General features: G+C 40.0%; 1 protein-coding gene across 1 annotated transcript in view; it reads right to left on the reverse strand.

Annotated features, from left to right (window-relative positions):
• Positions 1 to 14,938, reverse strand: part of LOC116862959 (DDB1- and CUL4-associated factor 5-like) — a gene marked incomplete at its 3' end in the record, with an annotated part of 54,031 nt that overhangs the window by 21,465 nt on the left and 17,628 nt on the right. Inside the window, exons 2-5 of the mRNA XM_032850403.1 lie at positions 5,979 to 6,122; positions 3,471 to 3,507; positions 2,454 to 2,593; positions 455 to 584 (exon numbers count right to left, since the gene is read on the reverse strand). Of these exons, the coding sequence (XP_032706294.1) occupies positions 455 to 584; positions 2,454 to 2,593; positions 3,471 to 3,507; positions 5,979 to 6,122 (451 nt within the window). The remainder of the gene's footprint in view (positions 1 to 454; positions 585 to 2,453; positions 2,594 to 3,470; positions 3,508 to 5,978; positions 6,123 to 14,938) is intronic.

Below are 14,938 nucleotides of genomic sequence, written 5' to 3' on the forward strand. Positions count from 1 at the left end.
TTTCCACACAATCTGGCGGATTCACAGTTCTCTCAAAGCCATGTAGAAAACCCCTCCTGCCTGAAGCTAAGAATCCCTGGTTTAGTGGCCAGGAGTTTGACAAATTCTCCTTCTCCAGCTCCTCCATCCCCACTGCAAGAGTTCCCAGGCATCTGGGAAACCCTGGGCTTAAAGACAGAAGGCAGTACTGAAGGGAGGCTCTCATTTATTTGCCTAGAACTGACTTGTCTAGAGTCAGATTACAATTTATGACTCCTTCAGCAAGGAGTGTGGATTTCTCAGACCACCTGTCTCTTGGGGACAGGGCTCCCTTGGCTTCACAGGCACCAGTATATGTGAGGAGATGGCCAACTGAGATCAATGGTCAAACAGGTTCTCATGACCGTGCTGATCACATCACCTGAAAGTTGAGGCAGGGGCAAGTTTTAACACCGTATGAATAAAGGGGGCTCACCTCTGAGGTTTTCGAATATCCCAGAGTCCCACTCCTTCCTTTGAATTGGCTGTGGCCAATAACCTGGGCTCCACAGGGTTAAACATGACACTGTGAAAAGCTGACGGATAGTTTGCCAGGCAGAAGGGCTCTGTGAATAGAGAAATGACAATCAGCCCCCGAGCTCATTCAGTGCCTCTGGGCCAGAGGCAGTCAAAGCAGGAATGTGACCCTGTAGAAACCATCCGAGTAGCTGGAGCCCCAGAGCGGTACATCACCCCAGCAGTCACCCCTGCTCATTCCCTGCACACGCGAAGTCTGAAAACAGCAACTCTATCATATATAAACGAACTAGAAGCTGTAATACCCCGAAACACTGAGTATTCTACCTCTTCAGATCCTGTGACAAGTGGAAACGGTCACAGGAACTGGGAAGCTAAGCTGTTTTACAGTAAGTAAGACTGAATTCCACATGAACTGAAAAAACTCGCAACTGATTACTGATAGGGTTACTGTACCTTCAACTGATTACTGATAGGGTTACTGTACCTTCATCCAAATGTATTAGTTTTAGAAATTAAAAGCTTTTAAAACTACGCAAAGATTTAATGAAGACAAAGCAAAACAATGAGAAAATTGAAGGTGAGGAAAAACAATAGCACAGTGTTCTCTCTAAATTGCTCCCTAAACAATCTAAGAGCCTCAGTCTAGAATTCTATGATTTCATTCCCAGTATTGGAATATTTCAAAAGAAGAAGAAGAAGAAGAAGAAGAAGAAGAAGAAGAAGAAGAGGAGGAGGAGGAGGAGGAGGAGGAGGAGGAGGAGGAGGAGGAGGAAGAAGAAGAAGAAGAAGAAGAAGAAGAAGAAGAAGAAGAAGAAGAAGAAGAAGAAGAAAAGTAAAGAGAAGAAAAGAAAGGAAAAAGGGAACCTAACACCTGAACTCTTACATCCAGCCAGCTCCTCATCAACTTCACTCAGAAACCCTGCAGGCCGCTGCCTGTATTAGCGGGCTCCAGGCGAGGAAGGAATCACTCTGCTACCCAGGACATACTTTTGTGTGGCAAGTGTTTAGAAGCAACAGACAGAAAGCACTGCCCAGTCTAGGATTTCCACATGGGACACAGCAGAGACTCTGGGCAGTCCAGACAGAGGAGGCTTTCCTCCCTAGAACATGGTGACTCAACCCCAGCTGCTCCTTGCAGCTACCTTATCTGCCTGACCCCAGAAACAAGCTTTTCCTATAGCCCCAGTCTCTGTGATGAGGCACAGCCCCGCATGTTAAATGCTCTGACTACAGAATAATAAAAAGATCCAGATCCTGTCAGACAAGACAGGCAGGAGAGTAATTCTGTGTACACAGGTATGACCAAGACAAAGCTGCACTGAAGGTGGGGGCAGGGGGGACACTGAGGGTGATGCTGGAGGAAAGTCATTGAACACAGGCAGAGTTACAGAGTGAACGCTTTTCTCAGGAAACAAACTGAAAAGATGCGTTTCCTGAAAAACTTCAGAGAAATTCAACAAAGCAATTCTTCATTTTATACTTCAGAACCAAAGAGCACACCTAGAGGAGGAACTCACCTGGATAATCCCCCTTAAACGGGGTATATCTGCCATCGTTTTCCGTTTCTATACACAAACACCAGAACACCCCTGTTCTCTGTGAATAACCAAGAACTGTGTGTGTCAGCACCATACGGAGCTGACCCCTGGTAGCTGCCCTCTACAGTGAAGCCCTGCATCTTCTATTCCTTGAGGCCACTGAACACCAACATACGGTGGCGTTTCCAACAGGCCCAAGGGTTTATGGAGGCTCACAAGTGGCTGAGAAGGCCTAAGGTGCCTCACTTCTGGCTTATGCACATGATGGGACGTCTATAAACACACAGCTATGCCCCACCATGAGAGCTGCCTCTCCCTTTCCAACTCTCCCACGCAGGTTACTCAGGTCATAAACTGCCTCTGCAATGAACCTGACATCAAACTCTTCAACACAGTCCAACAGCCCTTTGACCCTACCTCCATGGGGAGACTCCCGGATGTCCCAGATGAGAACCCGGCCATCATCTGAGGAGCTGGCAAAAATGTTGTCATTCACCGGACTCACTGACAAGCCATATACTGCATCTTCGTGAGCAAACACATCCAAGGTCTCGCTGCTGAGAGACAGAGAGCAGAAAGAGGCACACAGGCACACACATGCACACAAAGACTGCAGAGTCCCAGCCCTCAAGTTCCTCACGTAGGGCTCTCCCTCATTTCCAGTAAAAAGTCAATCGAGCAAAACCCAAAGGATATTGTATTTCCTTAAAAAGTAGGTACCCAACTTCCAAGTAAAAAATAAAAATTCATTAGAAAAGCTTTTTATAGATTTCATGGTTTGTTTTTTTGCACTAAATGAGCATAGTTGAAAAAGTGATTCAAGAGATGAGTTTAGTGTTTTCACTTCCTGCGGAATGTATCTGCTTCTGTACAGAGCTGGGGGGTGGTGCTTGATTTTCAAAAACAAGGGAACTTCAAAGCAGTCAGATCTGATATCAGCAGGGGAAGAAGAGGATTGATGTGGCTGTCTGGTATGTGAGCAAGAGCATGGCTCTGGGACCAGAAAGCCCAAGTTCAAATCCCAGTACCACCTGACCCTAAGTTACCTAATTTTCTACACCTCAGTTTCCTCAACCACAATGATACTAGAATAACTTTATAGAATCACTGTGAGGGTGAAACTGATGAACACATGTAAAGCACTTAGAATAGTACCCCACATAAATATTAGTTATTATTATGCTGTTGCTTCCTTCTCTTCCAACCTCTTCCTTTAAATTTTCACCTAAATAGTCTAAGTTCATTCCAACTTTACAAATTCTTTCCTTAATCAAAATTTTATTTCAAAATTATTATAGAAATCTGTTTCAGAAAAGGACAGCTGGCTTCATGTTATTTCCTTCAAAAAACAACTACTTCTGTCTAAAGAGATATTTGCCTTTCTTCATGTGAAAACCGGAGTCAGTCACCTTCACATACCAACAATCTATTTACCTTTCGACATCATGGAGGATAACTTGCTCATCATTTCCTGTAAGGGAGAAAAGTAGACATTTGATAATTCCTGCAAAGTGCTACCTGTCCATATCACAATATGAAATTTTCAAGTTTTCAGAAAGCATATGAACAAAGTCAATGTTAATATAAATTAGGAGTATTAATTAGAAAAAAAAGTTTTATAAAAATAATTTCAGAAGGATATAAAAGAATTTTTGAAAGCCTAGTAGCAACTAGGTGCTTTCCAAAATGAATTACTAAATGGATTATAGTATATACATATATATCTATATATACATATATAGATATATATGTATATATATATATATGACATAAAAAAAAACAAAAAAAACTGTGGCCATTAAGAAACATAAAAGAGTAAATGATCGTGGGCAAATTAATTCATCCAAGCTAGCTTTTTTTTTTTTTTAAGCAAAACAACTGTGAGACTTAGAATACAGATAACCTATGCCTCAATTTGTTTAATCTATAAAATAGGGATAATTATACCTACTTCATAGGGTCATTGCGAAGGTAAGAGTACATTCGCGAAACCATTCAGAATAGGACCGAGCACTTAGTAAGCGCCTAATAAATATCTCCTGCTATTCATATCCTTATCATCTCACAACATTAAAATCTGATGATTGTCTGATTATAAGTGATGGGAAAATTTTTATCCACAACTTCTTTCTATTGCATTTTTCTTTATTCCATCAAGGAATCTAAAAATACTACATTCACAATATGTGTAGTCCTGCCTTCAAAGGGCTTATATAACCAAACATAAAAACCTGAATATGAAAAGACAAAAGTAAAAAAATTCCCACTCTACACTGAAAGCACAACCAACAGTCACTTCAATAGAAAGTAACAGTAGCAGTAGAGATGTGGCCCGGGACGTCCTAGATCTCTGGCTATAAACTCTATTGTGGGTGCATACCAAGAAATCAAACCCAGACTAATGCCTCCTAGGTAACAGGCACAGCTGAGGTGCTGGGGATACTAGAAGAGGAAGAGGAAGATTCTGCCTGGCTCTCAAGAACTTCCAGTCCATCTGTGCAACAACTAATAATGACAAAATGAGTTATCATGTTGTAGTGATATGCTCTATAATGGGGACACAGAAAAAGCAAATAGTATTTCCTTCAGGAGTGGGTTTGAAAGTACATGGCAGAAAAGGAGAACGTTTTTATGGGGAAGAAGATATCTGAACAGAAACTCCAATAACTCAAAACTCTTACCAGTGGAAGACTTAGGGGAATTAGGGGGGACTGGACAATTAATCATGATCCATGAAGGAAGAGCAAGAGCAAATGATACAAGGGCACCTAAGATGGCTAGTGGTTTAGTGGGCTAGAGTACAAGATGCTGGGGAGGGAAATGAGGCTCGAGAAGTAGAAGTTTACACTTCATCCTGAGGACAATGTAGGGTCAGAGGCTGACACGGTTCAACTCTATTTTTAAAAGAAAACTTGTAATAAATAAGGAGAGTTACAGATAGGTTGCAGAAATCACAAAGACCACTGCAACAGTCCGGATCAAAGATAAGGACCTGAACCAGGGCAGTAGGTACAAAAACAGAACAGAAACTAAAGGATGAATATGAGAAGCTTTCAAGTCTAGTTGGTGAGTGACAAGATACGTAAATGAAAGAAAGGAAGGTTTGAGGATGACTTCAAGATTTCTACTTCTATGTAGAAGTGTCATTTTTATAGTTAAAAGTGCTTCAATATTAGCAATTTCTGAAAGTTAAATTTAATAGCTTAAATCATTAAGTGAATGCTGATAGTAACTGAGAAAAGGAATCCAGGGAACAAGAGGAAATATTTGTACAGGAGGGAAACTAATACTCTTGGCTTTAGATCTGCTGCACTTAAATTGCTTTTAGAACACATAGCTAGATATTCCATGGCAAAATTTGCAGTGCAGAAGAGAGGTCAGAACTAGAAATGTTGTGGTCAGAAAGGAGTGTGGTTGATACAGGACCACCGAGAGGCTGGCTTGAGCCCAAGCCATTCTAATGGTACCCTAACACAACGTTTTTTGAACAGGAGCCATCCATGGATCAGGACATCAATTTGAGTCACAAACTTTAAGTTCTTTAAGAATAAAGTAGCATTTTTTAAAAATCAAAATGTACCACACATAGTAAGGTTAAGTACTATTTTAAATATGTGTGTGTGTTTCTGCATGCCAGACTGCAATGTAGGACGTTTTCTACCAAAAACAAAAAATGACAGTGAAGAATCAAAAGAACAGAGGGAAGGAAGGAAGGAGGGGAGGAAGGAAGGAAGGGAGGAGGGGAGGAAGGAAGGGAGGGAGGGAGGAACTGCGCTCATATACCTGTCTAAACTGCTGTAATGCAGAAAAGACAAGCTATGGGAAACCAGTAATCCTACAGCTCAGTGAAATAAAGAAAAACAAGGAGTTATTTTAGCACTCCTTTATCTAAAATCTCAGCCACGGTGAATTGCCCAAAGTAGAAATCTCCCTTCTCCTCACCTCCAGAGAATACTTTGGTGTTCCCACTGTTGAAAGCCAGGCAAAAAATGTTGGAATGGTGCTCTCCTTTCAGCTGTATGGGCTTGACTCTGGAGTGGATAGCTTGTTCCATGTGCCATAGCAGAACCCGGCGGTCATCTCCTCCTTGAGAGGGGAGTTAAGAATCTAGGGTTAAAATGGCTGACACTTAAGGCTGACACTCAGTTTTGCCAGCCCTGAATCCCATCCTTTCTAAAACTGCAACTCCCCAATTCTGTAAGATTCTCATGGGGCACATAAACCCAGGACTCTACCCCCTTAACCATCAGTAGACACACGATCTCTAAGCCACTCACTTTTCCCCAGAAAAACTTGGACATATAGAAATGGAAAGGGATAAACAATGATATTGAAACCCTCAGAGCCACCCTATTCCTGACTTTCCAGAGACTCAGTTGTTTAAATATTTCTTCACTTGGAGCACCAGGGTGGCTCAGTTGGTTAAGCATCTGCCTTTGGCTCAGGTCTGGGATAGAGCCCTGCATCGGGCTCCCTGCTCAATGGAAAGCCTGCTTCTCCCTCTCCCTCTGCTGCTCCCCATGCTCGTGCTTTCTCTCTAATAAATAAATAACATCTTTAAAACTTTTTTAAATAAATATTTCTTCACTTGCTACCTAAAAATCCTTCTATAATGCCCCCCATTTTAAAAAAATATATATTTTATTTATTTATTTGACAGAGAGATAGAGAGCACAAGTAGGCAGAGTGGCAGGCAGAAGGAGAGGGAGAAGCAGGCTCTCTGCTGAGCAGGGAGCCTGACCTGGGACTCTATCCCAGGACCTGACATCATGACCTGAGCCCAAGGCAGCTGCTTGACTGACTGAGCCACCCAGGCACCCCCCCCACCACCACCACCATTTTTTGTCTAACAGAAGCTGAGCTGGTTTCTAATGCTTGCAACCAAAGAACTCCACATTAATACTTCTAGCATACTAGTATTCTCTCCTTGATGTGACCTCATTGACTATAGGACAGCATGCAAGTGACAACTAAGGAATTGCCGGCCCCAGCACCATCTAGACAGAGCCTAGCTCTCATGAAGGGAGGGCCAGCTCTTCCCTCTGCATAACTCACTATCATCTGAATTAAATGAGCAGTATTATGCTGCATGAGCCAGCTTCTAAGAATGAGAATATGTATATTCTGTGTATTTTTTATATTTGCAGATGCATTAAAAATGTCTGAAAGATGAGTAACTTTCAAGTGTTAACAATGATTAACAGTGGTAACTATTTTCAGGGAACAGGATTAAAAGAGGGGGAAAAAAAGGATTGGAGGGTTTTTACTTTTATTTGATATATTTGGCACTGACTTTTTACAAGCCTATACTATTCTCCCAATAAAAATTTAAGTTACAAAAGGGGCAAACACGAGCAGCAAACCACAGCTCTCTGTACCTCTTCTTTCCCTCCTCCATTCCATCCGACAGCCACAAATTATAGCACATCCCTATAAGGGCATACCGTGCAGCCATGAAATCAGTAAATCTGTAAGAACTATCTTGGAAATGTGTCCGTCTTTATTAAGGGGAAATGTAAGGTATAAAACAATATGTGTATCAAACTCCATTTTGTGTAAAACAAAATTTTAAAAAGCTCCGTGACTGAAGGAACTTTGTCAATTTTGTACACTGCGGAGTCTCCAAAACCTAACTGAGTGCCCCCAAAGAGCAGACTTTGAATTAACATGTTCATATTTGCACATATATGCTTAGATTCTCCTACTTATCTGGCTATTATAAAAATTGCTTATAGTGGGGGCACCTGGATGGCTCAGTGGGTTAAAGCCTCTGCCTTCGGTTCAGGTCATGATCCCAGGGTCCTGGGATCGAGCCCCATATCAGGCTCTCTGTTCAGCAGGGAGTCTGCTTCCTCCTCTCTCTCTCTGCCTGCCTCTCTGCCTACTTGTGATCTCTGTCTGTCAAATAAATAAATAAAATCTTTAAAAAAAAAATTGTTTATAGTGGACACCACCTCCAGGCTAGAGTTGGGAAACTTTTTTAATGTGGAAAATTTACATATAATGTGAAATTTACCATTCTAACCATTTTTAACTATACAATTCAGTGTATCTGCACTATTGTGCAACCATCACCACTGTCCATTCCCAGAATCTTCACATCATCCCAAAATGAAACTCTGTACCCAATAAACAGTAAATTCTCCCATCCCCAGTAACCACCACTCTCCTTTCTGCCTCTATGAATTTAACTGTTCTAGGTAACTCATGTAAGTGGAATCATACAGTAGTTGTCTTTTTTATTCATTTTGCATAATATCTTCAAAGATCATCCATATTGTAGCATGTATCAGAATTCCACTCTTTTTTGAGGCTAAATAATATTCTGTTATACACACTTACACACACCATATTTTGTTTATCCATGTATCAACTGATGGACATCTGGGTTGTTTCCACCTTTTGGCTATTCTGAATAATGTTGCTAACAACACGGATATACAAGTATCTATTCAAGTCCCTGCTTTTAATTCTTTGGGGATTCTTTTAATTCTTTTGGGAAACTTTTATATTTTAATTATTACTTTATACCTTCTTGTAGTACTTGACTTTTTGTCATAAACATATTTCCTTTTATAATAATAAAAAAAAAAACAAAGACGATACAGTAGCTAAGTCAAAGTTATTCTCCCTCCCCTAGAAAGAAGTTGCCTTTGCTCCTTCGGTTCCTTCTTTGTCAAAATCAAGTTCTATGTCCCCCTCCCCCTTCACTGTCTACCAAACTGAACCCTTTAGTGTGGCTCAGTTCCTGTATTTATGATTTGCCTGTTTCAACCATGAGTTCTCTGGCCTGGGATGTTTATCTAAAAATTTTGTATCTTGAGGCGCCTGGTTGTTTTAGTCAGTGGAGAATGCGATTCTTGATTTCAGGGTTGTGAGTTCAAGCTCCACGTTGGGTGCAGAGATTACTTTAAAAAAAAAAAAAAACTTAAGAAAAATTCTATATCTCTTTTAAGTTAAAGTCATAAAAATAAAAGTGTGTGTTTTTGTTTTATTTTAATGAATAATGACACAAAGGAATTTTTTAAACTATTAATAGATTCTTTTTTTTTTTTAAAGATTTTATTTATTTATTTGACAGAGAGAGATCACAGTAGACAGAGGCAGGCAGAGAGAGAGAGAGGGAAGCAGGCTCCCTGCTGAGCAGAGAGCCCCATATGGGACTCAATCCCAGAACCCTGAGATCATGACCCGAGCCGAAGGCAGCAGCTTAACCTGCTGAGCCACCCAGGTGCCGCAACTATTAATAGATTCTTAACAGGCAGTGGGCACTTTAGTTCTCCATAGTTCTACTCTTACTGTTTTCCCCCAACACTGAGGCATGACTTTTGCTACTGTGTATCCTATATTGCAGAAGTATTTCTCTGTACCCATGTCTCTACCAAAAGTGTAAAATTAAAAGATAAAAAGGCCCACATGTTTCTTCTACTTACTCATGTTTCTAATCTAATCTCTCTGAGCCTGAGTTTCATCAAATATAAAATGGGGATCATAACAGCTCTACCCTTAAGGGTTTTATAGATTATAAAGCCAAGTATACAAGAGGGTTAAGTAACTTACCATGGTCACACACATTAACTAATGTGGTTGAGCTAAGATTCAAAAGCAAACAGTTAAGACTCTACAGTCACCATTCTTTTTTAAGATTTTACTAATTTATTTGACAGAGAGAACACAAGTAGGCAGAGAGGCACACAGAGAGAGAAGGAGGAGCAGACTCTCTGCTGAGCAGGGAGCCCGATGTGATGCTGGGATCAATCCCAGGACCCTGGGATCATGACCTGAGCCAAAGGCAGACGCTTAACTGACTGAGACACCCAGGCACCCCTAAAGCCTCCATTCTTAACCACTACTCTGGGTTGCCTACCTTACAGAACCAAAAATAAACCGTAAATGAGAAAGCGGTTCATCTAATGGACAACTAAAGGGATCCTCCATCTTGGTAACATAACTCAAAAATGTGTAGGTTAGAATAGAACAAGGGAGCATAGGAATAAAAATAGAAGCTGACTAAACTGGAGTAAACTAAGGGGCCAGGAACAGGGAGGGACCAGGAGAAGACAGCCTGAGTTGAAAGATTCTAACAATACACAAAACTGACAATGGCTTAGGAGCCAAATTATTCAAAGAATTACTACGAATCAATTCTTAAAACCATTAGGAAAAGAGGCAAATATGACAATTCACAGAAGAGAAAATCCATATAGCCAAAAAATGTAACAGAGCATCTCAACCTCTAAAGTGATCAGGGGAGGGGCGCCTGGGTGGCTCAGTGGGTTAAGCGTCTGCATTCGGCTCAGGTCATGATCCCAGGGTCCTGGGACAGAGCCCCGCATTGGGCTCCCTGCTCAGCGGGGAGCCTACTTCCTCCCCTCTCTCTGTCTGCCTCTCTGCCTACTTGTGATCTCTGTCAAATAAATAAATAAAATCTTTTAAAAAATAATCAGGGGATATAAAAAATAAAATTAAGAAAAAATAATCAGGGGAATGCATATTATAACTTAAATACATTCTTACAAAAGTGGCACAAGGAAATGCACAAGAATGTTCACTGCATCCCTGTTTATAGTAGCAAAAAGCAAACAAACCTGTGGACAACCTAAGTATTCACTAATATATAAATTAGTAAGTTCCACTGAACACAAATACAAATTAAATCAAACCAAATAGAACACCATACAGCAGTTAAAATGAACTAGAAATATGTGTAACAACATGAGTAAATCTTGAAAACCTAATGGTAAGTAATAAAGTTTCAGAAGGATATGTAAAAGATAACATTAAGTTTATATTTTTAAATATACAAATACCATAAATTGTAGATAAACACATCTAGTAAAAGGGGACTTCGACTGTATCTGCGAAGTTTTGTTTCTTAAGAAAAAAAAGGCTACAAGCAAATTTAATAAACTGTCAACATTCTGTCAAACCCAATTACTTTTTTTGCTTTTTTAATTAATTTTTTTAAATTTCAGTATATTTAACATACAGTATTATATTAGTTGCAGGTGTACAATATAGCAATTCAACAATTCTATACATTACTCAGTGCTCATCTCTCTACTTTTGTTTTATGTTATTAAGGAAGCATTGTTATGTCTCTTATTTTTTAATATAGTTTTTAATTTTTTTATTAACATATAATGGACTATTTGTCCCAGGGGTACAGGTCTGTGAATTGTCAGACTTACACATTTCATAGCACTCACCATAGCACATACCCTCCCCAATGTCCATAACCCCACCACCCTCTCCCTACCCGCCCCCGACAACCCTGTTTCTTTTGTGAGATTAAGTGTCTCTTATGGTTTGTCTCCCTCCTGATCCCATCTTGTTTCATTTATTCCTTTCCTACCCCCCAAATCCCCCATGTTGCCTTTCAATTTCCTCATATCAGAGAGATCTTTTGATAATTGTCTTTCTCTGATTGACTTATTTCCCTAAGCATAATACCCTCCAAGAGTTCCATCCACGTCAAGATTTCATTTCCTTTCAATGGCAAGATTTCATTTCCTTTCAATGGCTGCATAGTATTCCATTGTATGTCTATACTACATCTTCTTTATCCATTCATCTGTTGTGTTATATCTCTTATTTTAAGTAGGCTCCACGCCCAAGTTGGGACTTGAATTCACGACCCTAAAATCAAGAATCACATGCTCTATCAGCTACACCAGCCAGGCGCCCTAGAACTGTTATGTTTCTTAAGTATAATAATGGCATTGCGGTGCTGTTAAAGAGAGATAAAAAGTGCTCATCAATTAGGGATGCATAGTGAAATAGGTGAACTAATATGTCTGGAATTTCCTTTAAAATATTCGAGAAAAAAAAAGGTAGGGGGGAATAGGTGATCAATAAAATGTTGGTAATTATTACAGATGGGTATACTATAATGTTGTGAATGCTTGAACATTTCCATAAAATAAAACATTTTGGATTTTTAAAATGTTCACAATAGAGGGGCGGCTGGCTGGCTCAGTCAGAAGAGCATGTGACTCTTGATCTTGGGGTTGTGAGTCTGAGCCCCATATTGGATGTAGAGATTACTTAAATAAAATTTTTAGAAAATGTTCATGATAGAAAAATGAAAACAAGACTCCCCAGGATGGGCTGGTTTACTCATGGCAAAGAAATATAGAACTGATGGCACTTCTACTTATTCAATCAGACCAATGCCAGGTAGCACAACCTCTCCTGAATTGGAGCAGCTAAAAAAAATAAGTTTAATAAAAAAGAAAATAATATCTACACCTATGCACTTAAAGACATAACCATTCTCTGGCATTATCGTTAGTGTTCGTTCTAGACATTCATATGATGATTTAATTTTGCCAAATAATGCTTAGCAATTTAAAATACGTGGTTATTTGTAGAATGCCTCGAGAAAAATGATGTGTCCTTAGTATCTAACACAATGATGACAGCCCAAGTCCATAGGAGATTGGAATCACTGAGTCAGAAATTATGGCTATGGCAGGGCCTGCTTCTTCCACTTTGCCCTCGAGCTTAGTGTCAGAAGATATAAGGTGCACCCCCCCACACACACACACATTTCCTTAGGCAAGGTATTAAGAATTCTGTGCAAAGACAACACTTTTCAACCATGTGTTGGCAAAAACCACAGTGGGTGCAAACTAGGTCATCACCTGAAATTGCGGAGCTGCTTTAGAGCCAGTAGAGGGGGCACAACAGCTGTGGCCAAATCTCTGACCCCACAAAGCAATGGAGGGCAAGTGGAACAAGGATAAATCAGTTCAGAACCTGAAAAAAACTGGGTAGTTCTCCTCTCTGTGAATCATCTAGAAAAATTCAAAGGAGCGGAGATGTATTGTGTGCTTCCACGCAGAGAGACTGTTGGACCTGCATACAATCAAGTGGAGAGCAGGATCCATAAAGCCAGCTCTGAGCGCCGGCCAGTTCGGTGCTTCTGCAGGGTTGGTTGTCCCCAGTCTCTCTAGGGCTTCTGGGGGCAGAGGGGAGCACAGGGACCTCATAGGAAGGCAAGGCCTTTCTGCTTGGCACCAGGACCGGGCAAGCAACAAGCAGAGACCAGAGTTTCTAAGCCTGGTTTACTCACGAACGACTGCTTAGCTTTAATTCATCTGAGAACTCTGAAGGAACATAAGCTACTCTGTTGCTGGTCATTTGGGGTTGATTTAATTCTGCACTAAACTCACCAATTCATCCCAATGTACTATAATCACACTGAGGCAACAGTTTGAAGTTACAAAAAAAACTTTATATTTAAAAGAGTACTCTAGGGGTGCCTGGGTGGCTCAGTGGGTTAAGCCTCTGTCTTCAGCTCAGGTCATGATCTCAGGGTCCTGGGATGGAGCCCCACATCGGGCTCTCTGCTCGGTGGGGAGCCCACTTACCCCCAGTCTCTCTCTGCCTGCCTGTGTGCCTACTTGTGATCTGTCAAATAAATAAATAAAATCTTTAAAAAATAAAAGAGTATTCTTTCAGGGTGCCTGGGTGGCTCAGTCAGTTTAAGCATCTTACTCTATTTCAGCTCAGGTCTTGATCTCAGGGTCATGATTTTGAGCCCCAAATTGGGCTCCATGAGCTTACTTTAAAAATAAATAAATAAATAAATAAATACTCTTTTGAAAGGGTTCTGAGGTATAATAGAAGCAAAAACTATACAAGCCCTCATGGCATACTGTAACAAAAGTAATTATTTAAAATTTTTATTTTATAGCCCTGAAAAGCTGAGGCCCAGAAGGAAAAGAATTTGTTTTGGGCTTCCTCAGAAATTCAGGCAAGCAGAGGACAGGACTAAGAGAGCATTTTAAAACTTGATCCTTCAAATACTCCTGCAGCACATTGTCTGAAGAGCAAGAGACTAAACCATTTAAAAGTCCATCATTAGAAGTCGGGTTAAAATTACTGTTCAGTGAAATAAACCAAACACAAAAGGACAAATACTGTTCAATTCCACTTATATGAGGCATCTAGAGTAGTCAAATTCATAGTGACATAAAGTAGATGGTGGCTGCGGAGGGGGCGGGGATGTTGTTTAATGGAAACAGAGTTTCAGCTTTGCAAGATGAAAAATTCCCGGAAATAAATGGTGATGATGGTTGTATAACGATAACAATGCAAATGTACTTTATACAACTGAACGGAATAGTTAAAAATAGTAAAAATGGTAAATTTTGTGTTATGTATATTTTACCACAACAAAAATACAAGAAGGTTCATTGTTCATGTATGTACCATGTATTATGATGGGGGGAGGCATGAGGCACTTCTGTCTGTACTGACATGGAATAATCACTACGACCAAAAAAGTGTTTGTGACTGTACTAACTATTCAAAACAGTATTTTCTTTTTAAAAATGGCAGAATGGGATTAGATCCAGGATTTGCAGTCCTAGTAAATAAAGGTGGTACTATAGAAGAGCACATGAAGTACAAGTTCTGGAAGAAAAGTGCCTAGATGCACCATCCATGTCCTTGGGGGAGTTACTCTACTTCTCTAACCTCAGTTTTATGATTCTAAAATGAAGAAAATACCAAATATCTCACAGGGTCATTGTCTGTATAGATATAAATATGTAAAAACACTTACCCAATGTGTCATATATTAGGTATACATAACCCTCAGAATGTTCTAGTTTCTTGTACATATCATTCATGAATTTGCCCTAATGTTTCTAACTCTTGTTATGAAGAGCATGATACATTTTTTTAAAGATTTTATTTTTAAGTAATCTCCACACCCAGTGTGGGGCTTGAACTCACAAGCCTGAGATCAAGAGTCACATGCTCTACTGATTCAATCAGCACCCTGATACATTTTAATAAAACATATATGTATGTACACACACACACACACACAAATTTGTATATGGAAGAGCAGAATCAAAATGTTTAACAGAGGTTATCTCTTAGAAACA

The sequence above is a fragment of the Lontra canadensis genome, unplaced genomic scaffold (assembly GCF_010015895.1).
Source record: "Lontra canadensis isolate GAN:19392208 unplaced genomic scaffold, GSC_riverotter_1.0 scaffold413, whole genome shotgun sequence".
Classification (NCBI taxonomy): Eukaryota; Metazoa; Chordata; class Mammalia; order Carnivora; family Mustelidae; genus Lontra; species Lontra canadensis.